The sequence below is a fragment of the Bufo bufo genome, chromosome 4 (genome assembly GCF_905171765.1).
Source record: "Bufo bufo chromosome 4, aBufBuf1.1, whole genome shotgun sequence".
Taxonomy (NCBI): domain Eukaryota; kingdom Metazoa; phylum Chordata; class Amphibia; order Anura; family Bufonidae; genus Bufo; species Bufo bufo.
In genome coordinates, this window is record NC_053392.1 from 629,472,173 (window position 1) to 629,500,065 (window position 27,893).

The 27,893-nt window shown below is 45.3% G+C and overlaps 1 protein-coding gene across 1 annotated transcript; it reads left to right on the forward strand.

Annotated features, from left to right (window-relative positions):
• Window positions 1-12,169: 12,169 nt before the first annotated feature.
• LOC120999808 (epoxide hydrolase 1-like) lies at window positions 12,170-24,949 on the forward strand. Its single transcript, XM_040430797.1, has 9 exons — window positions 12,170-12,351; window positions 19,077-19,290; window positions 20,443-20,623; window positions 20,709-20,936; window positions 21,721-21,850; window positions 21,949-22,160; window positions 22,922-23,030; window positions 23,733-23,858; window positions 24,508-24,949. Exons 1-9 carry the CDS (start codon window positions 12,323-12,325, stop codon window positions 24,707-24,709), a joined length of 1,431 nt encoding a protein of 476 aa, XP_040286731.1. The 5' UTR covers window positions 12,170-12,322; the 3' UTR covers window positions 24,710-24,949.
• The last annotated feature ends 2,944 nt before the right edge of the window (window positions 24,950-27,893 follow it).

Here is a 27,893-nt window from a genome sequence, read left to right on the forward strand (position 1 = left end):
GTTATTCCCACTATCATAGCTATCATCCAGCCATGTCTCAGTTATTCCCACAGTCATAGCTATCATCCAGCCATGTCTCAGTTATTCCCTCTGTCATAGCTTTCATCCAGCCGTGTCTCAGTTATTCCCACAGTCATAGCTATCATCCAGCCATGTCTCAGTTATTCCCACTGTCATAGCTATCATCCAGCCATGTCTCAGTTATTTCCACTGTCATAGATATCATCCAGCCGTGTCTCAGTTATTCCCACAGTCATAGATATCATCCAGCCGTGTCTCAGTTATTCCCACTGTCATAGCTATCATCCAGCCATGTCTCAGTTATTCCCACTGTCATAGCTATCATCCAGCCATGTCTCAGTTATACCCACTGTCATAGCTATCATCCAGCCATGTCTCAGTTATTCCCACTATGTCATAGCTATCATCCAGCCGTGTCTCAGTTATTCCCACTGTCATAGCTATCATCCAGCCATGTCTCAGTCATTCCCACTGTCATAGCTATCATCCAGCCATGTCTCAGTTATTCCCCCTGTCATAGCTATCATCCAGCCATGTCTGTTATTCCCACTGTCATAGCTATCATCCAGCTATGTCTCAGTTATTCCCACTATCATAGCTATCATCCAGCCATGTCTCAGTCATTCCCACTGTCATAGCTATCATCCAGCCAAGTCTCAGTTATTCCCACTGTCATAGCTATCATCCAGCCATGTCTCAGTTATTCCCACTATCATAGCTATCATCCAGCCATGTCTCAGTTATTCCCACAGTCATAGCTATCATCCAGCCGTGTCTCAGTTATTCCCACAATCATAGCTATCATCCAGCCATGTCTCAGTTATTCCCACTGTCATAGCTATCATCCAGCCGTGTCTCAGTTATTCCCACTGTCATAGCTATTATCCAGCCATGTCTGTTATTCCCACTGTCATAGCTATCATCCAGCCATGTCTCAGTTATTCCCACTGTCATAGCTATCATCCAGCCATGTCTCAGTTATTCCCACTGTCATAGCTATCATCCAGCCATGTCTTAGTTATTCCCACAGTTATAGCTATCATTCAGCCATGTCTCAGTTATTCCCACTGTCATAGCTATCATCCAGCCGTGTCTCAGTTATTCCCACTGTCATAGCTATTATCCAGCCATGTCTGTTATTCCCACTGTCATAGCTATCATCCAGCCATGTCTCAGTTATTCCCACTGTCATAGCTATCATCCAGCCATGTCTCAGTTATTCCCACTGTCATAGCTATCATCCAGCCATGTCTTAGTTATTCCCACAGTTATAGCTATCATTCAGCCATGTCTCAGTTATTCCCACTGTCATAGCTATCATCCAGCCATGTCTCAGTTATTCCCACTGTCATAGCTATCATCCAGCCGTGTCTCAGTTATTCCCACTGTCATAGCTATCATCCAGCCGTGTCTCAGTTATTCCCACAGTCATAGCTATCATCCAGTGGTGTCTCAGTTATTACCACAGTCATAGCTATCATCCAGCCGTGTCTCAGTTATTCCCACTGTCATAGCTATCATCCAGCCGTGTCTCAGTTATTCCCACTGTCATAGCTATCATCCAGCCGTGTCTCAGTTATTCCCACAGTCATAGCTATCATCCAGCCATGTCTCAGTTATTCCCACTGTCATAGCTATCATCCAGCCGTGTCTCAGTTATTCCCACTGTCATAGCCATCATCCAGCCGTGTCTCAGTTATTCCCACTGTCATAGCTATCATCCAGCCGTGTCTCAGTTATTCCCACTATGTCATAGCTATCATCCAGCCATGTCTCAGTTACTCCCATGTCATATCTATCATCCAGCCGTGTCTCAGTTATTCCCACTGTCATAGCTATCATCCAGCCGTGTCTCAGTTATTCCCACTGTCATAGCTATCATCCAGCCATGTCTCAGTTATTCCCACTGTCATAGCTATCATCCAGCCGTGTCTCAGTTATTCCCACTGTCATAGCTATCATCCAGCCATTTCTTAGTTATTCCCACAGTCATAGCTATCATCCAGCCATGTCTCAGTTATCCCCACTGTCATAGCTATCATCCAGCCGTGTCTCAGTTATTCCCACAGTCATAGCTATCATCCAGCCATGTCTCAGTTATTCCCACTGTCATAGCTATCATCCAGCCATGTCTCAGTTATTCCCACTGTCATAGCTATCATCCAGCCGTGTCTCAGTTATTCCCACTGTCATAGCCATCATCCAGCCGTGTCTCAGTTATTCCCACTGTCATAGCTATCATCCAGCCATGTCTCAGTTATTCCCACTGTCATAGCTATCATCCAGCCATGTCTCAGTTATTCCCACTGTCATAGCTATCATCCAGCCGTGTCTCAGTTATTCCCCCTGTCATAGCTATCATCCAGCCGTGTCTCAGTTATTCCCACAGTCATAGCTATCATCCAGCCATGTCTCAGTTATTCCCACTGTCATAGCTATTATCCAGCCATGTCTCAGTTATTCCCACTGTCATAGCTATCATCCAGCCATGTCTCAGTTATTCCCACTGTCATAGCTATCATCCAGCCATGTCTCAGTTATTCCCACTGTCATAGCTATCATCCAGCCGTGTCTCAGTTATTCCCACTGTCATAGCTATCATCCAGCCGTGTCTCAGTTATTCCCACTGTCATAGCTATCATCCAGCCGTGTCTGTTATTCCCACTGTCATAGCTATCATCCAGCCATGTCTCAGTTATTCCCACTGTCATAGCTATCATCCAGCCATGTCTCAGTTATTCCCACTGTCATAGCTATCATCCAGCCATGTCTCAGTTATTCCCACTGTCATAGCTATCATCCAGCCGTGTCTCAGTTATTCCCACTGTCATAGCTATCATCCAGCCGTATCTCAGTTATTCCCACAGTCACAGCTATCATCCAGCCATGTCTTAGTTATTCCCACAGTTATAGCTATCATTCAGCCATGTCTCAGTTATTCCCACTGTCATAGCTATCATCCAGCCGTGTCTCAGTTATTCCCACTGTCATAGCTATCATCCAGCCGTGTCTTAGTTATTCCCACAGTCATAGCTATCATCCAGTGGTGTCTCAGTTATTACCACAGTCATAGCTATCATCCAGCCGTGTCTCAGTTATTCCCACTGTCATAGCTATCATCCAGCCGTGTCTCAGTTATTTCCACTGTCATAGCTATCATCCAGCCGTGTCTCAGTTATTCCCACAGTCATAGCTATCATCCAGCCATGTCTCAGTTATTCCCACTGTCATAGCTATCATCCAGTGGTGTCTCAGTTATTACCACAGTCATAGCTATCATCCAGCCGTGTCTCAGTTATTCCCACTGTCATAGCTATCATCCAGCCGTGTCTCAGTTATTCCCACTATGTCATAGCTATCATCCAGCCGTGTCTCAGTTACTCCCACTGTCATATCTATCATCCAGCCGTGTCTCAGTTATTCCCACTGTCATAGCTATCATCCAGCCGTGTCTCAGTTATTCCCACTGTCATAGCTATCATCCAGCCATGTCTCAGTTATTCCCACTGTCATAGCTATCATCCAGCCGTGTCTCAGTTATTCCCACTGTCATAGCTATCATCCAGCCATTTCTTAGTTATTCCCACAGTCATAGCTATCATCCAGCCATGTCTCAGTTATCCCCACTGTCATAGCTATCATCCAGCCGTGTCTCAGTTATTCCCACAGTCATAGCTATCATCCAGCCATGTCTCAGTTATTCCCACTGTCATAGCTATCATCCAGCCGTGTCTCAGTTATTCCCCCTGTCATAGCTATCATCCAGCCGTGTCTCAGTTATTCCCACAGTCATAGCTATCATCCAGCCATGTCTCAGTTATTCCCACTGTCATAGCTATCATCCAGCCATGTCTCAGTTATTCCCACTGTCATAGCTATCATCCAGCCATGTCTCAGTTATTCCCACTGTCATAGCTATCATCCAGCCGTGTCTCAGTTATTCCCACTGTCATAGCTATCATCCAGCCATGTCTCAGTTATTCCCACTGTCATAGCTATTATCCAGCCATGTCTCAGTTATTCCCACTGTCATAGCTATCATCCAGCCATGTCTCAGTTATTCCCACTGTCATAGCTATCATCCAGCCATGTCTCAGTTATTCCCACTGTCATAGCTATCATCCAGCCGTGTCTCAGTTATTCCCACTGTCATAGCTATCATCCAGCCGTGTCTGTTATTCCCACTGTCATAGCTATCATCCAGCCATGTCTCAGTTATTCCCACTGTCATAGCTATCATCCAGCCATGTCTCAGTTATTCCCACTGTCATAGCTATCATCCAGCCGTGTCTCAGTTATTCCCACTGTCATAGCTATCATCCAGCCATTTCTTAGTTATTCCCACAGTCATAGCTATCATCCAGCCATGTCTCAGTTATCCCCACTGTCATAGCTATCATCCAGCCGTGTCTCAGTTATTCCCACAGTCATAGCTATCATCCAGCCATGTCTCAGTTATTCCCACTGTCATAGCTATCATCCAGCCGTGTCTCAGTTATTCCCCCTGTCATAGCTATCATCCAGCCGTGTCTCAGTTATTCCCACAGTCATAGCTATCATCCAGCCATGTCTCAGTTATTCCCACTGTCATAGCTATTATCCAGCCATGTCTCAGTTATTCCCACTGTCATAGCTATCATCCAGCCATGTCTCAGTTATTCCCACTGTCATAGCTATCATCCAGCCATGTCTCAGTTATTCCCACTGTCATAGCTATCATCCAGCCGTGTCTCAGTTATTCCCACTGTCATAGCTATCATCCAGCCGTGTCTGTTATTCCCACTGTCATAGCTATCATCCAGCCATGTCTCAGTTATTCCCACTGTCATAGCTATCATCCAGCCATGTCTCAGTTATTCCCACTGTCAGAGTCCTCCTCACACATCACTAATTCCAATTCCCCAGTTTTATTAGTCAGGCTTCTGGCATTAGTATACATCCTATAATGTACTTACCCCCCCCCCCCCCCCAGTCCATAGTTTAAACACTCCTCCAACCTTCTAGCCATCTTCTCCCCCAGCACAGCTGCCCCTTCCCCATTGAGGTGCAGCCCGTCCCTACAGTTGTGGCCAAAAGTTTTGAGAATTACATAAACATTGGAAATTGGAAAAGTTGCTGCTTAAGTTTTTATAATAGTAATTTGCATATACTCCAGAATGTTATGAAGAGTGATCAGATGAATTGCATAGTCCTTCTTTGCCATGAAAATTAACTTAATCCCAAAAAAAACTTTCCACTGCATTTCATTGCTGTCATTAAAGGACCTGCTGAGATCATTTCAGTAATCGTCTTGTTAACTCAGGTGAGAATGTTGACGAGCACAAGGCTGGAGATCATTATGTCAGGCTGATTGGGTTAAAATGGCAGACTTGACATGTTAAAAGGAGGGTGATGCTTGAAATCATTGTTCTTCCATTGTTAACCATGGTGACCTGCAAAGAAACGCGTGCAGCCATCATTGCGTTGCATAAAAATGGCTTCACAGGCAAGGATATTGTGGCTACTAAGATTGCACCTCAATCAACAATTTATAGGATCATCAAGAACTTCAAGGAAAGAGGTTCAATTCTTGTTAAGAAGGCTTAAGGGCGTCCAAGAAAGTCCAGCAAGCGCCAGGATCGTCTCCTAAAGAGGATTCAGCTGCGGGATCGGAGTGCCACCAGTGCAGAGCTTGCTCAGGAATGGCAGCAGGCAGGTGTGAGCGCATCTGCACGCACAGTGAGGCCAAGACTTTTGGAAGATGGCCTGGTGGCAAGAAGGGCAGCAAAAAAGCCACTTCTCTCCAAAAAAAACATCAGGGACAGATTGATCTTCTGCAGAAAGTCTGGTGAATGGACTGCTGAGGACTGGGGCAAAGTCATATTCTCCGATGAAGCCTCTTTCCGATTGTTTGGGGCATCTGTCCTGTGTCATGCCAACAGTAAAGCATCCTGAGACCATTCATGTGTGGGGTTGCTTCTCATCCAAGGGAGTGGGCTCACTCACAATTTTGCCCAAAAACACAGCCATGAATAAAGAATGGCACCAAAACACCCTCCAACAGCAACTTCTTCCAACAATCCAACAACAGTTTGGTGAAGAACAATGCATTTTCCAGCACGATGGAGCACCGTGCCATAAGGCAAAAGTGATCACTAAATGGCTCCGGGACCAAAACGTTGACATTTTGGGTCCATGGCCTGGAAACTCCCCAGATCTTAATCCCATTGAGAACTTGTGGTCAATCCTCAAGAGGCGGGTGGACAAACAAAAACCCACTAATTCTGACAAACTCCAAGAAGTGATGATGAAAGAATGGGTCGCTATCAGTCAGGAATTGGACCAGAAGGTGATTGAGAGCATGCCCAGTCGGATTGCAGAGGTCCTGAAAAAGAAGGGCCAACCCTGCAAATACTGACTCTTTGCATAAATATCATGTAATTGTCGATAAAAGCCTTTGAAACGTATGAAGTGCGTGTAATTATATTTCACTACATCACAGAAACAACTGAAACAAATATCTAAAAGCCGTTTAGCAGCAAACTTTGTGAAAACTAATATTTGTGTCATTCTCAAAACTTTTGGCCACGACTGTACGATAGAGCCTGTAGGTGACAGAGAAGTCGCCCAGTCCTCCAGGAACCCAAACCCCCCCCCCCCCTCCTACACCAGTTCTGGAGCCACTTGTTCCCCTCCCTGATCTCCCGCTGCCTTTCTTGTGTGGCTCGTGGTACCGGCAGTATTTCAGAATCACCTTTGAGTAGTGATGAGCGGCAGGGGCAATATTCGAATTCACAATATTTCCGCAAATATTCGTCATATATTCGCAATTATTTTCTTGATTGCGTAAATCGGCAACTAATTATGCAGATATTTTGGCGCAAAACGTGCAACTTCCCATTTTCTCAGGTCTGAGTAGATATTACTGATTGGTGCACTAAGTATTGTGACATCACAGCACTATGTCTGTAGCATGTATGTGTGGACACTAATCCCTATCACACTACCTAACACCCTGCACTGGAGCCTGTCAGCTACACTGTATCACTATCTAACCTACACTGACTATCTGTATTATATGTATCACTATCTAACCTACACTGACTATCTGTATTATATGTATCACTATCTAACCTACACTGACTATCTGTATTATATGTATCACTATCTAACCTACACTGACTATCTGTATTATATATATCACTATCTAACCTACACTGACTATCTGTATTATATGTATCACTATCTAACCTACACTGACTATCTGTATTATATGTATCACTATCTAACCTACACTGACTATCTGTATTATATGTATCACTATCTAACCTACACTGACTATCTGTATTATATGTATCACTATCTAACCTACACTGACTATCTGTATTATATGTATCACTATCTAACCTACACTGACTATCTGTATTATATGTATCACTATCTAACCTACACTGACTATCTGTATTATATGTATCACTATCTAACCTACACTGACTATCTGTATTATATATATCACTATCTAACCTACACTGACTATCTGTATTATATGTATCACTATCTAACCTACACTGACTATCTGTATTATATGTATCACTATCTAACCTACACTGACTATCTGTATTATATATATCACTATCTAACCTACACTGACTATCTGTATTATATATATCACTATCTAACCTACACTGACTATCTGTATTATATGTATCACTATCTAACCTACACTGACTATCTGTATTATATGTATCACTATCTAACCTACACTGACTATCTGTATTATATGTATCACTATCTAACCTACACTGACTATCTGTATTATATGTATCACTATCTAACCTACACTGACTATCTGTATTATATATATCACTATCTAACCTACACTGACTATCTGTATTATATGTATCACTATCTAACCTACACGGACTATCTGTATTATATGTATCACTATCTAACCTACACTGACTATCTGTATTATGTATATCACTATCTAACCTACACGGACTATCTGTATTATATGTATCACTATCTAACCTACACTGACTATCTGTATTATATGTATCACTATCTAACCTACACTGACTATCTGTATTATATGTATCACTATCTAACCTACACTGACTATCTGTATTATATGTATCACTATCTAACCTACACTGACTATCTGTATTATGTATATATCACTATCTAACCTATACTGACTATCTGTATTATATCTATATCACTATCTAACCTACACTGACTATCTGTATTATGTATATCACTATCTAACCTACACTGACTATCTGTATTATATATATCACTATCTAACCTACACTGACTATCTGTATTATATGTATCACTATCTAACCTACACTGACTATCTGTATTATATATATCACTATCTAACCTACACTGACTATCTGTATTATATATATCACTATCTAACCTACACTGACTATCTGTATTATATATATAACTATCTAACCTACACTGACTATCTGTATTATATATATCACTATCTAACCTACACTGACTATCTGTATTATATATATCACTATCTAACCTACACTGACTATCTGTATTATATGTATCACTATCTAACCTACACTGACTATCTGTATTATATGTATCACTATCTAACCTACACTGACTATCTGTATTATATGTATCACTATCTAACCTACACTGACTATCTGTATTATATGTATCACTATCTAACCTACACTGACTATCTGTATTATATGTATCACTATCTAACCTACACTGACTATCTGTATTATATGTATCACTATCTAACCTACACTGACTATCTGTATTATATGTATCACTATCTAACCTACACTGACTATCTGTATTATATGTATCACTATCTAACCTACACTGACTATCTGTATTATATGTATCACTATCTAACCTACACTGACTATCTGTATTATATGTATCACTATCTAACCTACACTGACTATCTGTATTATATATATCACTATCTAACCTACACTGACTATCTGTATTATATGTATCACTATCTAACCTACACTGACTATCTGTATTATATATATCACTATCTAACCTACACTGACTATCTGTATTATATGTATCACTATCTAACCTACACTGACTATCTGTATTATATATATCACTATCTAACCTACACTGACTATCTGTATTATATATATCACTATCTAACCTACACTGACTATCTGTATTATATGTATCACTATCTAACCTACACTGACTATCTGTATTATATGTATCACTATCTCACCTACACTGACTATCTGTATTATATGTATCACTATCTAACCTACACTGACTATCTGTATTATATGTATCACTATCTAACCTACACTGACTATCTGTATTATATATATCACTATCTAACCTACACTGACTATCTGTATTATATGTATCACTATCTAACCTACACTGACTATCTGTATTATATATATCACTATCTAACCTACACTGACTATCTGTATTATATATATCACTATCTAACCTACACTGACTATCTGTATTATATGTATCACTATCTAACCTACACTGACTATCTGTATTATATGTATCACTATCTAACCTACACTGACTATCTGTATTATATACATGAGATAACTATCTATCTAAAGTAATTATACAGGAAAGCACAGAGCACAGCAATGACACTGCTCTCTCTCAGAACTGTAGCACATGGCTGCTGGGGAGGTTCTTATATAGTAAGGGGTCGGCAGCTTTCCTATTGGTTGCTAGGGATGTTGCTAAGCTCAAAGACATTGCAGCCGTCTCATTGGCCCACAAGCAAGAAGGGAGGTTACTGATGGAAAAAAAATCTAGAATATTCTAAATTACGAATATATAGCGCTATATTCTAAATCTTTGCGAATTCTCAAAGTGCCGATTTTCACGATTAAAATTCGCAATTCGAATATTCGCGCCTAACACTACCTTTGAGGTCCTTGCCCTCTGGTTTTGACCTAAATCTCTGCCCTGCTCTCCTGCTTACTGGAGCTGACATTCCCGTGACAGAAGAAGGCCTCATGCACACGAACATGCCGTTTTTTACAGTACACAAATTGCGGATCCACAAAAAACGGATGCCGCCAGTGTGCCTTCCGCAATTTGCCCATTCTAAAAATGCCTATTCTTGTCCACAAAACGGACAAGAATAGGACATGCCTTTATAATTTTTGCGGGGCCACGGAACGAAGCAACGGATGCGGACAGCACACAGAGTGCTGTCCGCATCTTTTGCGGACCCATTAATATGAATGGTTCCGTATACGGATGTATACGGAATTAAACTATGGCCCGTATACAGAACACAAAAAGCGTTCGTGTGCATGAGCCCGAAGGGTCCGGCTGCAGCAGTGCTCTCTCTGAACTGATATCCCCCTCATCTGCCAAACTTGTGTCCGATCAGGGATAGCCTCCCTGTACTCTTCCCTCTACTTCGCTAGCAACCTCACTTTCCTGAGCCTCCTCGCTACCACCCTCCCCCACATCTACCCCATAGAGCGCCTGCTCAGTGAGCAGCAAACTCTGTTCCAAATTACCAACGCTTCTCAGTGTTGAAACTCGCCCGGTTAGATACACGATGTGCGATTCCAAACGGGCAATTTGCTCACATTTTGAACAAAAGTAAGAAAACGGCTGTTCCAGGACTGCAGACATTAGACCAGACGTGCGCTGGACGGCGCTGTCCGTGATGGACACACACTAAATGGGGATTACAAGAAAAGAGAAAAAATACAATACTGTGCAGTGATAAGCAACTGATTTACTGCAGTCCCTCCTAAAGTCCCTGAATCTAAAGTCACATAATCTGAAGTCACACACTTAATACAATCACACGCTTGAAATCAAACACTGAAACGCTCACAAACTCGCATTGTTTGTCTGCTTGTATGAATGCAGCCCCCAAACAGCTTCAAACCAGACTGCTTTTTTTTCCTCATCTTATATCCAGGTTAGATGCCGTTTCTCATCTTGTATTTAGGTTAGTGGCCGTATCTCAATTTGTATCCAGGTTAGAGGTCGTATCTCATCTTGTATCCAGGTTAGAGGCCGTATCTCAATTTGTATCCAGGTTAGAGGTCGTATCTCATCTTGTATCCAGGTTAGAGGCCGTATCTCAATTTGTATCCAGGTTAAAGGTCGTATCTCATCTTGTATCCAGGTTAGAGGCCGTATCTCATCTTGTATCTAGGTTAGAGGCCGTATCTCATCTTGTATCCAGGTTAGAGGCCGTATCTCAACTTGTATCCAGGTTAGAGGTCTTATCTCATCTTGTATCTAGGTTAGAGGCCGTATCTCATCTTGTATGCAGGTTAGAGGCCGTATCTCATCTTGTATCTAGGTTAGAGGCCGTATCTCATCTTGTATCCAGGTTAGAGGCCGTATCTCAACTTGTATCCAGGTTAGAGGTCTTATTTCATCTTGTATCCAGGTTAGAGGCCGTATCTCATCTTGTATCCAGGTTAGAGGTCGTATCTCATCTTGTATCCAGGTTAGAGGCCGTATCTCATCTTGTATCCAGGTTAGAGGTCGTATCTCATCTTGTATCCAGGTTAGAGGCCTTATCTCATCTTGTATGTAGCTTAGAGGCCGTATATAATCTTGTACCCAGGTTAGAGGCCGTATCTCATCTTGTATGTAGGTTAGAGGCCGTATCCAATCTTGTATCCAGGTTAGAGGCCGTATCTCATCTTGTATGTAGGTTAGAGGCCGTATTTCATCTTGTATCCAGGTTAGAGGCCGTATCTCATCTTGTATCCAGGTTAGAGGCCGTATCTCATCTTGTATCCAGGTTAGAGGCCGTATCTCATCTTGTATCCAGGTTAGAGGCCGTATCTCATCTTGTATGTAGGTTAGAGGCCGTATCTAATCTTGTATCCAGGTTAGAGGCCGTATCTCATCTTGTATGTAGGTTAGAGGCCGTATTTCATCTTGTATCCAGGTTAGAGGCCGTATCTCATCTTGTATCCAGGTTAGAGGCCGTATCTCATCTTGTATCCAGGTTAGAGGCCGTATCTCATCTTGTATGTAGGTTAGAGGCCGTATCTAATCTTGTATCCAGGTTAGAGGCCGTACATATCTGACTGTTACAGTCACACAGAGAAACCTTCGTTCTCCTTCCAGGGAGTGTCTGGTTTATAGTCCGGATCGGGGTGACATGATGGCTGCCACCTCACACTGGACGGGACTCGTTTATTTGTCTTATTTTTGGTGCTTTACATTTCTCCTCAGATGACTCTAGGAGGAGCTGAGGGCGGGTGTCAGCTCTGTAGGTTCACGTGACAAGACAAAAGGGCAGCCACAGCAGAAAGACGGCACAGCAGAGACCAGTATGTGGAAGCAGCTCCTGGAGGACGGCAGGTGAGGGTGGGGGCGGCAGTGGACCCTGCAGAAGTCCATGATCACAGGTGCTATCAGCCATACAGGGGTGCAGACAGCATCCTTCTCCCATTGAAAATTGACAAACTTTGTGCTGGTGCCAGTGCCTCTCCTGCCACAGGAGTGAGGTTCATGTAGTGCCAGCCTCCCCCTCCCAGATAGACTGATGCAGACTGGAGGTGTGATCAGCGTGTGATGTGTATGCATATTACTATACATTTAATGATTCTATATCACGTCATGCTTTATACTCTAGTTGCAACCAGAGCTGCGCTCACAATTCTCCAGAAATTCTTTAGGTGCGGCATTTTGGTATCCTTTTATTCTAATGTATACGTCAAAAAATGTGATGTGAACCCACCCTAATTCACACAAGGATGGAGAACATTCGACCTGGATGTATGTATGGACTGCATGCCACAGTCATGTGCAGTGGCTGGGTATGGGGTGGTCCTAATGCTACAATGGGTCCCCCGGACACCGTCATGGTGTCACCGCATGTTGCTGCCTCCTGGGCAGAAGAAGGTTCCGTGCTGAGGAAAGGCCTGAACCAGCTGTTGCCCTCGCCAAAGGGCTGGTGGCCCAGGATCTGTGGCTCAGTCGTCTGGCTGGTGACCCAGGGTTTGTGGCAGAGTATCCCTGTCTCAGCGTCCTCTTATGTTCCCAATCTGCAGTCTGCCAGACTCTCTGGTCCCTATCTGCAGACAATTAAGATCTGTGACTGCTCTCCTTCTATACAGTTTCCAATTAAACTAGTGGGAGGAGTGGAGAAGCACAGCCTAAACAGAGACAATGTTTAGGATCTAAGTGGACTACCCACACAAAGGGGAGGTAAGCGGCAAAATAGCCGGAAAGTTTATTCTCTTCTGTCCAAAATATTATCAAACATCATGGGACTGTCACCCGATATATGAAGCACTGGTCGATTGTCCGAATCTTTCTAGTGTTACATAGGTATTTCTCACATCTATTACCTATTATTGGGGACATATTGGATTTTTATGGAGACATAGGCCACATCAGAAGGCCCTACATAGAACCTTAGATACAATCTACGACAAAGGATTTTTGGACATTGATTATATCCATCTACCCCATTGTGTTGTTTTATATGTTTTATATTGCTAGCTATTTTATATTCTACTATTTTATTTGCATTAAATGTGTGCTAATTGGTAGAGTGCTCGTCCATATACATTTGTTCAACTTTCACTTTATCTAGAGAGTTAGGGTGTCCTCTCCCTGGACTTGTAGCACCACATCATAGGCTATATAGGAGAGCAGCCACCACCATCACTATATAGTTATTAAACAGAAACAATGTTGCAAGTCTTCAGACATTAACAACAGAGCTTAAGGCCTCTTTCACACTTGCGTTGTCCGGATTCGGCGTGTTCTCCATTTGCCGGAGGTGCCCGCCGGATCCGTAACAACGCAAGTGAACTGAAAGCATTTGAAGATGGATCCGTCTTCAAAATGCGTTCAGTGTTACTATGGCAGCCAGGACGCTATTAAAGTACTGGCTGCGATAGTAGTAGTGGGGAGCGGGGGAGCGGTATACTTACCGTCGGTGCGGCTCCCGGGGCGCTCCAGAATGACGTCAGAGCGCTCCATGCGCGTGGGGCTCCCTGACGTCACTCTGAAGCGCCCGGGGAGCCGCACGGACGGTAAGTATACTGCTCCCCCGCTCCCCACTACACTTTACCATGGCAAACAGGACTTTAGCGTCCCGGCAGCCATGGTAACCATTCAGAAAAAGCTAAACGTCTGATCCGGTAATGCGCCAAAACGACGTTTAGCTTAAGGCCGGATCCGGATCAATGCCTTCCAATGGGCATTAATTCCGCATCCGGCCTTGCGGCAAGTGTTCAGGATTTTTGGCCGGAGCAAAAAGCGCAGCATGCTGCGGTATTTTCTCCGGCCAAAAAACGTTCCGGTCCGGAACTGAAGACATCCTGAACGGATTTCTCTCCATTCAGAATGCATGGGGATAAAACTGATCAGGATTTTTCCGGCATAGAGCCCCGACGACGGAACTCTATGCCGGAAGAAAAGAACGCAAGTGTGAAAGAGCCCTTAACCAGACAAAAGGTCATCGTGTCTGGTTTTTACCTCCACCACTTAGAAGGTTTTTCCAAGATTTTGATACTGATGACCTATCCTCTGGATAGGTCATCAGTATCTGATCGGTGGGGGTCTGGGACCCCTGACGATCAGCTGTTTGAGAGGCACCGGCACTTCTGTGAGCGCCGCGGCCTTCTCCCTGCTCACCAAGCACAGCGTTGTACATTATATAGAGGTTGTGCTTGGTATTACGCTCTGCCCCGTTCACTTGAATGGAGCTGAGCTGCTCCTAGATCACGTGACTGATGAAGTTCCTTCTCAAACAGCTGATCGCGGGGTCCTGGGTGTTGGACCTCCTCCGATCAGATACTGATGACCTATCCAGAAGACAAACCCCTTTAAGTCTGCATATTTTCTTATAATAACTGTGGAAAATTACTAACTTCTCAGTGCATAAATAGAAAGTCCCAAAGTCTCTCCGTATTAGCTGGCTGTGCATTAACCCCTTCCACAGTGCAGTATATATTACAATAAAGATAGAAATGTAGTTCAACAATATAAAACATTGTAAGGTCACACAACAGCAGAAATCGCACTACAAGTTAACCCTTGCAATAAAGTAGGGAGATGATGACTTTGCATAGTAGCAATAGGGGCAAATGTCCTCGGCCCCCGCCTGACATTGAGCACGCAGCTCCTGGGGTGAAGCCTGGCACCGATCAGCCGCTCCCAGGATCCTCTGATGATGATGGAAATGTTAATATTTCACAGATTTGGCTGCAGATTCATAGAAAACACACAGAAATCAGACATTTTGCCAGAGATTAAAGGTTTCATTATTTCACTTAACCTCTTCATTACTCTCGACGTGTAGAGGTGGGATGCTCTGAATGGCTTGTTCTCCAATCACATCCAGAGCTGCATTCCCAGGGTTTATACTCTATTCACATCCAGAGCTGCATTACCATGTCTTTTTTTTACATTGTATCTTTATGTATCTTTTTTTTTGTTTTTGAATGTCTTACGTCTTACCAGCAGCACAATAATGGGGATTTAACAAGAAGTAACCCATGGGGAGGGCCCCTTGTGTGGTGGAAGTCTAAATCAACCACCTCAGAGCCGTCCTCCTCTGAGAACCGGACATGCAGTGCAGCGCAAGCTCCAAACTGCGCACCACATCTGATCCAGCAGAATCAGACTTCATCCGCCCAAGGGATGGACACGGCGCTAGAAGAGGGGCTCTAACAACATTAGATGGATCAGACTGCCCTCCTGACAAAGGGAAAAGAATATTTCCCACTTGGCACTGAACCTGGCAACTTTCAGAGGAGACTCCACCAAATTGCACTTTTGCACTCCGACAAAAACAGGCACATTCACCTCAATAGATTATGCAGAAGAAAGGTCTGATCAGGTAGACGCTTCCACAGAAGAAAACTGAGCAAATGACTTTCTGGCCCATTAAATCTGCAAGACAACCTTACTTTCTCAAACACTGGCCCCCCATCCAGACCAGAACAAAGCCCACCCTGATTAGCTCCCCACCTTAGGCAGAGCTGACCTGTTCAGAAAAGAGAGGAATATAGACTAAATCAGACAGGATCACTTCCATTTCCACCACAGCTTTTTTCAAAGCTTCAAACATTTTGAAGACCCTACTTCCCCTAGAGGTGGAGACCCGAGCTTCCCCCCGGTCAACATCCTAGTCTCCCCGACCGGATGGGCATGACAATTTCTGTCTTTGTAAGAACATTCCTCTCTTTATTCTTCCACAAAAGAGGCAAACACTTTGTCTTAAACTCTCCATAAGAAGGATCTACTGCCTGGGGTTGCTGGTCCTGGAAGAACAGAGAGTGACTCCTGTGAAGTTGTGAAGTTGTGAGGTTGTGAGGTTGTGAGGTTGTGAGGTTGTGAGGTGGTTCACAGCGAGGTCAGAAGGGCGACATTCTGGCACTTACAAAGCTCAGGGGCACAGATAACAATCCTTGCAGCTAAAGTGCTTTCATCTAGACGTTGATTTTCTTTCTTCTGAGCCTCAGTCCTGGACCTGCTGGAGACATCGAGGACAATGCAGTAATTAGAAACGTATACCGACAAATGAAAAATGTATCTATAATTATACAGTCATATGCAAGCTGCTCTCAGTGCAGCACTAGGCCCGGGTTAGACAGTGTGAACTGGAGCCAGTGGGGTAAGGCTTCATCCGTAACACGTCCACCTAAAGGACCAAAGGGGAGATTTATCAAAACTGGTGCAACCTAGAACTGGCTTGGCTGTCCATAGCAACCAGATTCCCCCTTTTATTTTTCTGAGCTTCGGAATCTGAATGCTTGCTCCCTAGTTTCCAAACTGAAGGAAATTTTTAAGAATACATCCATGAACACGGAAGAGACTCTCTCAGGAAAATACTTATCTAAGAAACGCCGAAAATGAGGAGCACCTCAGCCCCAACGGGTAAAATCCCAATGGGGGGGCTAAAGGCCGATGCAGCTGGTGATTGTCAGGAAGGAAGCGCTGTTCTCCGACAACTGGCTACTCATTCAGTGGAGGTGAAGAGCTACATTTACAAGCAGCGATCACCTCCACTGTTGGGGATGAATGATCACTGGTGCCATCACTCCACCTCGGAGTCACTGGGGATCTTTTACTAACATTTCTAGGCCAGGTTTTGGTTTAAAAATAGTCGGAAGACCCCTTTTTGTGACTTTTTGTAAATGCCCATGTGACAATATTTTGTTGCACAGGTGTTTTCACTTGGGAGGCGTGGGGGCTGGGATTTTGGCTTCGGAAAATTTACAGTAATTTATGCCAATCGCCTACTCCAGTCAGAGGCTTCGCAGTTTTTACTCCAGGCGCACGTCTCTTTGTGGGACAATCTGTACTATTCATGGATACCATTATGGGATGTGTACAACTTTTTGATCATTTTTTATAAAAAAAATTGTGAGATGAGAATTGCCCAAAAAACGCCGAATTGACCACTTTGACTTTTTTTTCCAGGGATTAAATATTTTTATATGTTAACTGTATGTGCATTTTTGCACACGGAAATGCCCATGATGTGTATTTTTTTTTTACTTTTTTATGTTTTTTTATTTATTTTCATTTTGGGGAAAGGGAGGGTGATTTGAATTTTTATATATTTTTTATTTTTAAAAAGATTTTTTTTTTTTACACAAGCAATCATTGGATTGCTATTCTCATAGACTTCAGTGCAATAGCATTGCAGTCTATGGGAATTATACTGTCTCCCTATGGAGCCACAGCAGCCCCACAGAGGACAGGGGCTGCAGCATACACGTTTCGGCTCCCCCGATCCCCGCTAGGGAGGGCTGGAATACATCCAGCTGTATGCTTCTGGGTTTTAGCCCATACAGATTCCGTGGTCATGTTTGACCATGTCATCTGAAGAGTTAAATATCTACGACCGTCATCAACGTGGCTGTATGAAACATCTTTAAAGTCCAGGTCAACGCCGTACATGTATGGCGCTGGTAAGGAAGTGGTTAACCAGCTGATCGACGAGGGTCCCAGGAGTTGGACCCCCACAAATCAGATACTAATGAGCTATCCTGAGGATAGGTCATCAGTATATAAAAGTCGGAAAACGCCCTTCTTAGGCCTTCCAGAACAATCTAGGAAGACCAGAAACATGAATGAACAAGAAAGCCTAACAAGACAAAGCATCTGTCCGAGTCCACAGAGGACAGAAAACACCGGGTGGGGGTCCTTATAAAGACTCAGGGGTCTCTAATTAGTGATTCATTATTCTGTCTGTCCTACCAGTGCACAGGGGCAGAAGAACCCCATTATTGTGCTGCTGGTAGGACGGAAAGGAAAGATGAGATTCTTTGGAAAGGATCTGGATCAAGTTCATGTTCTGGTTCTTTTCCAGAAGGAGGTTCTAGATTCTTCTACAACATTAGAACTGAATCCACAGTTGACACTATAATTCTATTGATCTTGAAACCCGATAAAGACCCGGTGAGGCTGACACATACCAGCCAAATTCAAGGCCCATACGACAGACCAGCAAGGTGTAGCCTCGAACCCGACCAGACAGGAGTCATTCCCGGAGACCCTAATATATAAAAAGGTTTGAGGGAACATGCCGACCAATGGGGGAGGGGATCCAGCTCCATCCGGTCACATGAGGCAGTACTGCGTTTTACAGGGTGGAGTGCGGCTTCCTTTGGTCCGTTATGTGCAGGTTTGGTATGGGGGAAGCCTTTATTAGGTGCACCCGGGCTCTAAAATAGAAGAGTCAGTGTGGGCAGTAGACAAATGACAAGACTCAGCCCTCCATAAGAAGGTATTGCATTTCCAGACACCAGACTGTATTATGTGGCTTCACAAATGTATTGGGCATTATGGTTGCACCTTGAAACATTCCCAAGTCTTATACTCTAATCACATCCAGAGCTGCATTCAGAAGTCACATACTCTGCATTCAAAAATATGCTGGAAGCCACAGGGCTGATGAGACGCTCTCAGTCTGGATTTTTGGAGGCCCCATTGGTCTGACCCCTGTGATCCAACTGATGTCATAAAACTGCTGCGGTGGGAAACCACAATAGGCCCATGTAGCCCATCTTGATCTGATGTACATAATGTGGCAGCTCCTGACCTCTCATTCTCCACAGGTCGGCCTTCAATGACCACTGGCCTCACAGCCTCCTGATCCCGGCCGCTCTCGGTTTGGGGGGGGCTCTGATGTGTTGGAAGCTGCATGGACGGAAGATAAAGTCTATTGAGCTGGGAGAAGGCTGGTGGGGTCCGGGGGAGAAGCCCCTCACCCACGGAGAGGACACGCGTGTGCGCCCCTTTGTCGTTGAGGCCTTGGAGGCCGATATTGAGGTAATGATTTATATGTGCAGAAGCTTGCACCAGAATCTCGTCTCCCAAAAGCTCTGCGTGCCCCCCAGAAACTGGTCAATATTTTCATACTAATGTATCATTCATGAGGCCCTGACTGAGAAGTAACTAGAGCAAAGCTGAGATCTAGGAAATAAGTGCACGGATGCAGCGGGGCCCCTAAGCCTAAACAACCTGCTGCTGCATATAAGGAGACCAGTGATATATAATGTACATGATAGATGGGGGCCCAAAAACTAGAGGGGGACAGAGGGAATCTCTAGGGGGACAAAGGGGTCTGGAAGGGAACAGAGGAGTCTGGAGAGGGGCAGAGGGGTCTGGAGAGGAACAGATGAGTCTGGAGACGGGCAGAGGAGTCTGGAAGGGACAGAAAAGTCTGGAGGGGGCACAGGTGTCTGGAAGGAAACAGAGGGGTCTGAAGAGGGACAGAGGAGTCTGGGGAGGACATAGGAGTCTGGAGAGGACACAGGGGTCTGGAAAGGAACAGAGAAGTCTGGAGAGGGGCAGAGGGGTCTGGAGAGGAACAGAGGAGTCTGGAGAGGAACAGAGGAGTCTGGAGACGGGCAGAGGAGTCTGGAAGGGACAGAAAAGTCTGGAGGGGAAAGAGGCATCTAAAGAGGGACAGAGGAGTCTGGAGGGGGCACAGGTGTCTGGAAGGAAACAGAGGGGTCTGGAGAGGGACAGAGGAGTCTGGGGAGGACATAGGAGTCTGGAGAGGACACAGGGGTCTGGAAAGGAACAGAGGAGTCTGGAGAGGGGCAGAGGGGTCTGGAGAGGGGCAGAGGGGTCTGGAGAGGAACAGAGGAGTCTGGAGATGGGCAGAGAAGTCTGGAAGGGACAGAAAAGTCTGGAGGGGAAAGAGGCGTATGGAGGAGGCACAGGTGTCTAGAAGGAAACAGAGGGGTCTGGAGAGGGACAGAGGAGTCTGGGGAGGACATAGGAGTCTGGAGAGGACACATGGGTCTGGAAGGCAAATATAGCACCGCTATGAAGGTGGATGGTAATGGGTCTGCATGTGGATGGATGTAGGGATTAGCTGTGAGGATGGATGACAGACAAGAACGCTCATGCTGTCGGTGATCTGTGTGACCGATGTCTGGAGACTCCTTCACTGTATGCTGGTTTTCCCTCCAGGATCTTCACAGACGCTTGGATGCTTCCCGGTTCTTCTCTCCTCTAGAAGACTCCAGATTTCACTATGGGTTTAACTCTACACATCTGAGGAAGGTGATTTCTTACTGGAGGAATGAGTATGACTGGAAGAAGCAAGTAAAGAACCTCAATAAATATCCACACTTTAAGACAACCATAGAAGGTGGAGGAGACGTTAGATTGTGAAGCTCATAGCTGTCTATATGTCCTGACGTCACCTCTGTGATATATTGTCCTTTATCCCATAGGTCTGGACGTACATTTCATCCATGTGAAGCCATCACATCTGAGCCCTGGACAGAAAGTCTATCCTCTTCTCATGGTCCATGGCTGGCCAGGCTCCTTCTATGAGTTCTATCACATCCTTCCACTCCTGACAGACCCCAAGAATCATGATCTAAATTCAAACATTGCCTTTGAGGTCATCTGTCCATCTATCCCAGGATACGGCTTTTCCGAGGCCCCATCTAAGAAGGGTGAGTAAGGACTTGAAAGGCAATGAGGACATGTCCTGACCAGGACATCATCTTAATACAGTTTATGGAAGGCTTCAGATCTAACTTGTAGAAAGTAGGTGCAGTGGGATTAAGGCTCCTCATTGGCAGCATTAAATCTCTGAGTAGGTTGAATTGAGGTTCCTCATCAGTGGTCCGTGTCCATCACTGCCTGGTACTTCTATTAGGAACATTATTGATTGAACTACTACTCCTCCCATTTTTGCCTTCACTGCCACTCCCCTCCTTGCTTTGTGTGCAGTTGCACGGATGCTTCTAATTGTTCTATTTGTGTCTGCCCGTGTACTGAACTTCTGCCTGTTAGCCGACTCTAATACTCCGCAGCCTGCCCTTACCCTAGCTTGTCTACCACGCTGACCCTTTGCTGCCTGCCCTGACCTGAGATTAATTTCACGGAATTGCATGTACTCTGCCTGCCCTGACCTCTGCCTGTTTACCGACTACAAATATTGCCTGACCCTTTGGTGGTTCACGCTTGGGTCTCTGATACTTGAGGGGCAATCAACAAACACACCAGGACTATTCCAAGAGGTAGCGGCATGATGTGCTCCCTGCAGTGAAGGCTTGGTCCCTGTATCGGGGTTAAAGGGTGAAAAACACGGAATCGCTAGGATAACACCCTTAAGACTAGCCCAAAGATAAACTGATAAATTGGTACAGTGGGTTCACGCTCACCGCTTGTTACACTCATAGACAGTTTATAATTTTCACTACTGAATTGACCATGTCTACTCCTTGTATACAGGATTTAATGCCTTCGCTGCTGCCCGCATCTTCTACAAGTTAATGCTAAGACTTGGATACAATGAATTTTACCTCCAGGGTGGAGACTGGGGCAGTAGGATCACCTGTCTCTTATCTCAGATGAAGCTGGAGTAAGTGTCTGGTGTCTCACATGTCATCTCATAGGACATCTGCTACAATTCTACATTAATGGGGGTTGCACTCCATCCATGTCTTGCTCTTCTCACAGGTCAGTAAAGGGTCTCCATCTGAACTTTGTGATGCTTATGACCGGAGAACTAGGGAGGCTGAAATCTCTGCTGATTGGTCGATATGCGCCCTGGTTGGTGGGTCTGACGAGAGAAGATGTCAGACACCTTTATCCCTGTATGGAGAATGTGTTCAGACTCCTAAGGGAGACCGGATACTTTCACATACAGGCGACCAAACCTGACACCATAGGTGAGAAACCGGGATGGTCACCAATAATCATGGCAGAGCAACCTCAGCTATCCTGGACCCAACGGGTTACTGCTCGGTGGTCGTCTGGCATGGTTTGGTGCAGAATCATTGTTGAGGAAAGTATATGATCGTGGCTGGTGGTGTTAAGTTAGGGAGCAGTCAGACACAAGGAAAGGAACCACAAAAACAAGTGTAGCATATATCATTATTCAACATTTAGTACATGCACTTAACAGGGACGTGGTATTGGTGGCATGAGAGTAAACCTGCATCAGCCTGGGGCAAACATAGAGCGAGAGGAGGCGGTAGACTAGGTCCCGATGCATCTAGATGAGGCCAGTTGTCAGGGGCAGGCTCCTGAGCTCCTCTCCAGAAGGGGCAGCCCTCACAGCGATGATGATCTCCCACACTCAGGAGCACTGCACCCCCAGATCACAGCTCTGCACCCCCAGATCACAGCTCTGCACCTGCTTCTAATGAGCCAGCAGGTGGTTCTGATCAGAGACATGGCTGATGCCAGGTACAACATCGCCCCTAAGACTGGAAGCTCTGACTTTCATAGCCGTCTTGCTTTTCAGTGAGTGCAGAGAATCTGAGGGGGGAAGGAGGTGTCTGAGGAGCGGAGGCACTGCTCTTTATTGTTATATATTACACAGTTTATTATAATTACCTTTACTATAGATTTATGGGCAAATGATGAAATAGTAGTCACACCTTACAATCTATAAGACCCCTCGCTCCACATGCCCCTTGTCTTGTAGGCTCGGCTCTGAATGACTCTCCCGCTGGACTCGCTGCCTACATCCTAGAGAAGTTCTCAACATGGACAGAAGACGGCTTTCGAAACCTAGAGGACGGCGGCCTGGACAGGTGTGAGGTCGAGGCTTTATTACGTCTGATAAAAGACCACTCAGCGTTAAAACCTAAGTCGGAGACTTCTCCCCCTGTAAATCCTCCGCTGTACTGACACTAGTACTTCCAGAGCAGCATTCACAATTCTGCATATGCTCCAGTTACATCTAGAACTGCATCAACAATTCTGTTACCTCATGTCTTATACCCCAGTCACCTCCAGAGGTGCATTCACAATTCTGCTGATACATCATGTCTTACACTTTTGTCAAATAGTAAAATCTCTACTGAACTGATCATGGTACTCCCAGAGCTGGACTCACAATTCTGCTGGTCATCAAGTCATATTCTCCAGTTACAGCTAGAGCTGCATCCACAATTCGACAGTTACATCGTGTCTGTTATTCCAGGACATTTAGAGCTGCATTCACAATTCTGCTAGCTTCTTCCTTGCAAATGTAGCTTTGGAAATGACCGAGGGAGAAGATGTGATTTAACAGCAGAATTGTGACTGCAGCTTTGAATTGTGACTCCTGCATAATATGTATTGTAACCATAGAATTGGACAGCAGCTTTGGACGTGACTAGAGTATAGAACATAATTCAGAAATATTATAAGCAGGTGATGCCTCGATGAATCATTTTAGGCCATGGTTGGGGTTTGGAGTTGTAGATGTTGCTGTTGACTGATCCATATATCACGTTCTCTCTTCTGCTCAGGAAATTCGCTCTTGATGATCTCTTAACCAACGTGATGATCTACTGGATTACCGGATCCATCACATCCTCCATGAGGTTCTACAAGGAGAACTTCCCGCGTGACTATAACTGCACCCCAGACACCAAGTAAGGCTGGAGATGGGGCAGTTATGGGGCTTGGGCTGATGATGGGCGATAGGACGGGCAGTGCCCTGCGGATCTGGTCAGGGGTTGATGATGTCATTGTAGCGGGTGCAGTGATGTCACGGCTCATTCATAGACTAAAGCTTCACAGTAGTCAGTAAACCATGGCGAAATCATCAGTTCGGGGCAGGAGAGGCTTATGGGCCCCTCTGCTTTGTGGCCCCCGGTAGCATCACTAGGTCCGACCCTCTCAGATTCACTTCCTGTCGCCTTGTGCACATTGTCCAGGATTGAAAAAACATGGCTACCTTTTTCCAAATACAGCGCCCCCCTTGTCCAGGGGTTGTATCTGGTATTGCACCTCAGAGATATAGCGCTGATCTTGTAGGAAAGCCGCCATGTTTTCTTTAAGGGCCCCGCCCAGCATCCTGTGCATTACGCTGTTTCCACATCTGCATTCAGAGCCTTGTATTCACTCTGCTTACGGCTAATAGCTGTATTTGCATAAGACTGGACACCGGCCCTTTAATTGATTCCATACACCCCTGTGCCGGGGCTCCGGGATACTAGAGGGGACAGGGTGGTCCGGGCCATAGAAGCGGCTACAACATTGCTGCGAGCCTTGCCATTTATGGGCTGATTCTCATTCCAGGGTCGGGGTGTTTGTGCCCACTGGCATCGCGGCTTTCCCCTGTGAGATTGAGCACACGCCCCGGGTGTGGGCAAAGCAGAACTTCCACAACATCGTCTCCTACAACTACATGCCCCGCGGGGGGCACTTTGCTGCCTTTGAGGAACCAGAACTTCTGGCCCGCGACATCCAGAACTTTGTGTCTAAAGTTGAGAAGATGTGAAGGAAGGAAAAGCGGATCACGTGATCGTCTCCAAGGGGGAAAAAAAATTAATATTCACGAATAGAATTCCAGAACTACTGTGAAGACTGACACAACTTCACCAGGTTTTATAGATATGATCCAATCACATCTGATGTCTGTGGGTGCTGTTAGCTTTGTGCCCGTAGCTCGTGGGGTGACACCCCCAGTATACGGCGCATGTGCATTTCCAATATGGAGACAATAAAATGCAGTCTGGAACATTCCCCCATCAGGACTTGTCTCGTTGATCGCGCCTCCGGCCGCACGGTTACGCGGTACCTAGAAATGAACCACCATGTGGGCGGCCCTGCTCCGACTAATCCAAGGCGGCACAGAAGGCAGCGGTCTATGGGAGCGTCGCAGTCATCCCAGATCCGCTGCCACAGTCCTGAATTCCCAGGACTCTGCAGAACCGGTCAGCCTCCACAAATATCATAGAGTGGGCATGTAGTGCCAGGGCGGAGTGTGGCACTATAGGGCGCCATGTGCGGGCGGGGGGAGCAGGGAAGAGCCCCTGATATGTAGATAGGTAACGGAAAATGCAAATGTGATCGCACACTACATCCAGCACTCTGCCCTCCATGCTGGATGAGACATTGGTTTATATTTTGGCCAAAGCATAGTAAGCCACTCACCGCGTCAAGGCTGTCTCATGAGTGGTCCCTAACTCTTGTTCCTACCTGTTCATGGGCCATGACAGCCACATAAAATCCAGGGAATGCAGGTCAGCATGCAAGCCAAGTACACTTTGCTTGTAACCCCGTCCGGTGCCATTACAGCTTTCATCGGATCCAGGGATGCAAGTACCAACATGCATGCTGAACCTACCATATACTTCTCCTGGAGCCAAATGGCTACTGGTAGGTTCTATATAAGCAGACTCAGTTTTATACTGACTTTAAAACCAGCCTCAAGGACAGATTAACTGGTCAGGTGTGCAATGACTCCAAGGAGATCGCCACGCCTCCAATATATACTACAAAGAAAAAAATAAGGGGTTGAGTCAGCACAACCTGCCTGCAGGTGCACATCACTATGGCGAAATACATATACAAACGGAAAATGCAAATGTGATCGCACACTACATCCAGCACTCTGCCCTCCATGCTGGATGAGACATTGGTTTATATTTTGGCCAAAGCATAGTAAGCCACTCACCGCGTCAAGGCTGTCTCATGAGTGGTCCCTAACTCTTGTTCCTACCTGTTCATGGGCCATGACAGCCACATAAAATCCAGGGAATGCAGGTCAGCATGCAAGCCAAGTACACTTTGCTTGTAACCCCGTCCGGTGCCATTACAGCTTTCATCGGATCCAGGGATGCAAGTACCAACATGCATGCTGAACCTACCATATACTTCTCCTGGAGCCAAATGGCTACTGGTAGGTTCTATACAAGCAGACTCAGTTTTATACTGACTTTAAAACCAGCCTCCAGGACAGATTAACTGGTCAGGTGTGCTTGACTCAAAGGAGATCGCCACGCCTCCAATATATACTACAAAGAAAAAAATAAGGGGTTGAGTCAGCACAACCTGCTGCAGGTGCACATCACTATGGCGAAATACATATACAAACGGAAAATGCAAATGTGATCGCACACTACATCCAGCACTCTGCCCTCCATGCTGGATGAGACATTGGTTTATATTTTGGCCAAAGCATAGTAAGCCACTCACCGCGTCAAGGCTGTCTCATGAGTGGTCCCTAACTCTTGTTCCTACCTGTTCATGGGCCATGACAGCCACATAAAATCCAGGGAATGCAGGTCAGCATGCAAGCCAAGTACACTCTGCTTGTAACCCCGTCCGGTGCCATTACAGCTTTCATCGATAGGTGACTAGAATGTCTTCCACTTAGAAGTGCAGCTCTGGAGCACAAACTGCTGCTCAGACAAGCAAAGCACTGTCAAGACTAAATGAGCAGGCAGTGACGCACCTCCATGGCAGATCACACAGCTGCTGTAGAGCCCCAGGGACACTGAGCAGTAGATGACAATATGCAGAATGTCCACTAGAGGTCGCTGATATTACTGCAGTATCCAGAATGTCCACTAGATGTCACTGATATTACTGCAATATCCAGAATGTCCACTAGATGTTGCTGATATTACTGCTGTAACGGACCGTTTCAGCAGACAAGGGGTTAAAATCCGTTCAGGCGATGTGCCCCTTTCGGAGAGACAGGCACAGCTACTGCAGAACACCAAACCCCCGAACTGGATACAAAGTAGCACTCCAAACTGGAACCTCACGAATAGCTGCTAGCAGACGAACAGGAATCAGCTTACACTCCTGGCAATCAGTCTCTAACAGCATACAGCGGATCCCCCCAATAACGAGACAAGGCTCCGTGTTGAGGGTCAAGCAGTGGTCTGAGGTGCTGGTACACCCAGCCTGGTTTTTATTACAGTCTTTTCAAATACAGGAACGCCCACAGGGAGGTATAAAACAACCAATCACATATCAGTTACATCCCACATATTCCCTCCCCTTATCCTGAGAGGAAACTCAATTACACATACAGTTAAAACATACTTTCTACCTAACTTTCATAACTCTAAAACCATACATCACATTCACATAAAAATTACATATTCACCATCAATCCATTCAGGGGAACAACATATTACAAAATGGCATGAATCAGACCAGGGGTTGAAAAGTTAGTAAAAGTATCTTTTGGGCCCTGGCTGGCAGCATGGCAATCTGGCTCAAGCAGGTTTTACAGAGACAATACATCCCCACAATGCATTATGGTTTCCTCCTCTCTGCCCTGGAGACACCCGAGGCGTAATCCAATTATCTCTCAAGACAAAGAGAAGTCACCAATACACATGTGCAGACAACAGGACAGACATCACCCTTTAAACACACAATGGGACAATGGCACAATAGAAACACACCCAGCATATTCCTCCCAAGCTGACAAGTTACACTTATTATAAATTGTTACAACTTTGTGAGTTTACATTGGCCATACATGTAACTTACATCAATTTATCCGGAGTGTCCACTGGGTGTCGCTGATATTACTGCAGTATCCGAAGTGTCCACTAGGTGTCGCTGACATTGCTGCAGTATCCGGAGTGTCCACTAGATGTCGCTGATATTACTGCAGTATCCAGAGTGTCCACTGGGTGTCGCTGATATTACTGCAGTAT

Excerpts from the sequence above, each read along its gene's own strand:
- LOC120999808 (XM_040430797.1), top strand. The coding sequence starts at position 12,323 with ATGTGGAAGCAGCTCCTGGAGGACGGCAG. Across the intron at positions 12,352-19,076 it reads CAGCTCCTGGAGGACGGCAG|GTCGGCCTTCAATGACCACT; the intron begins GTGAGGGTGGGG and ends CATTCTCCACAG. Across the intron at positions 20,937-21,720 it reads CGAGGCCCCATCTAAGAAGG|GATTTAATGCCTTCGCTGCT; the intron begins GTGAGTAAGGAC and ends CCTTGTATACAG.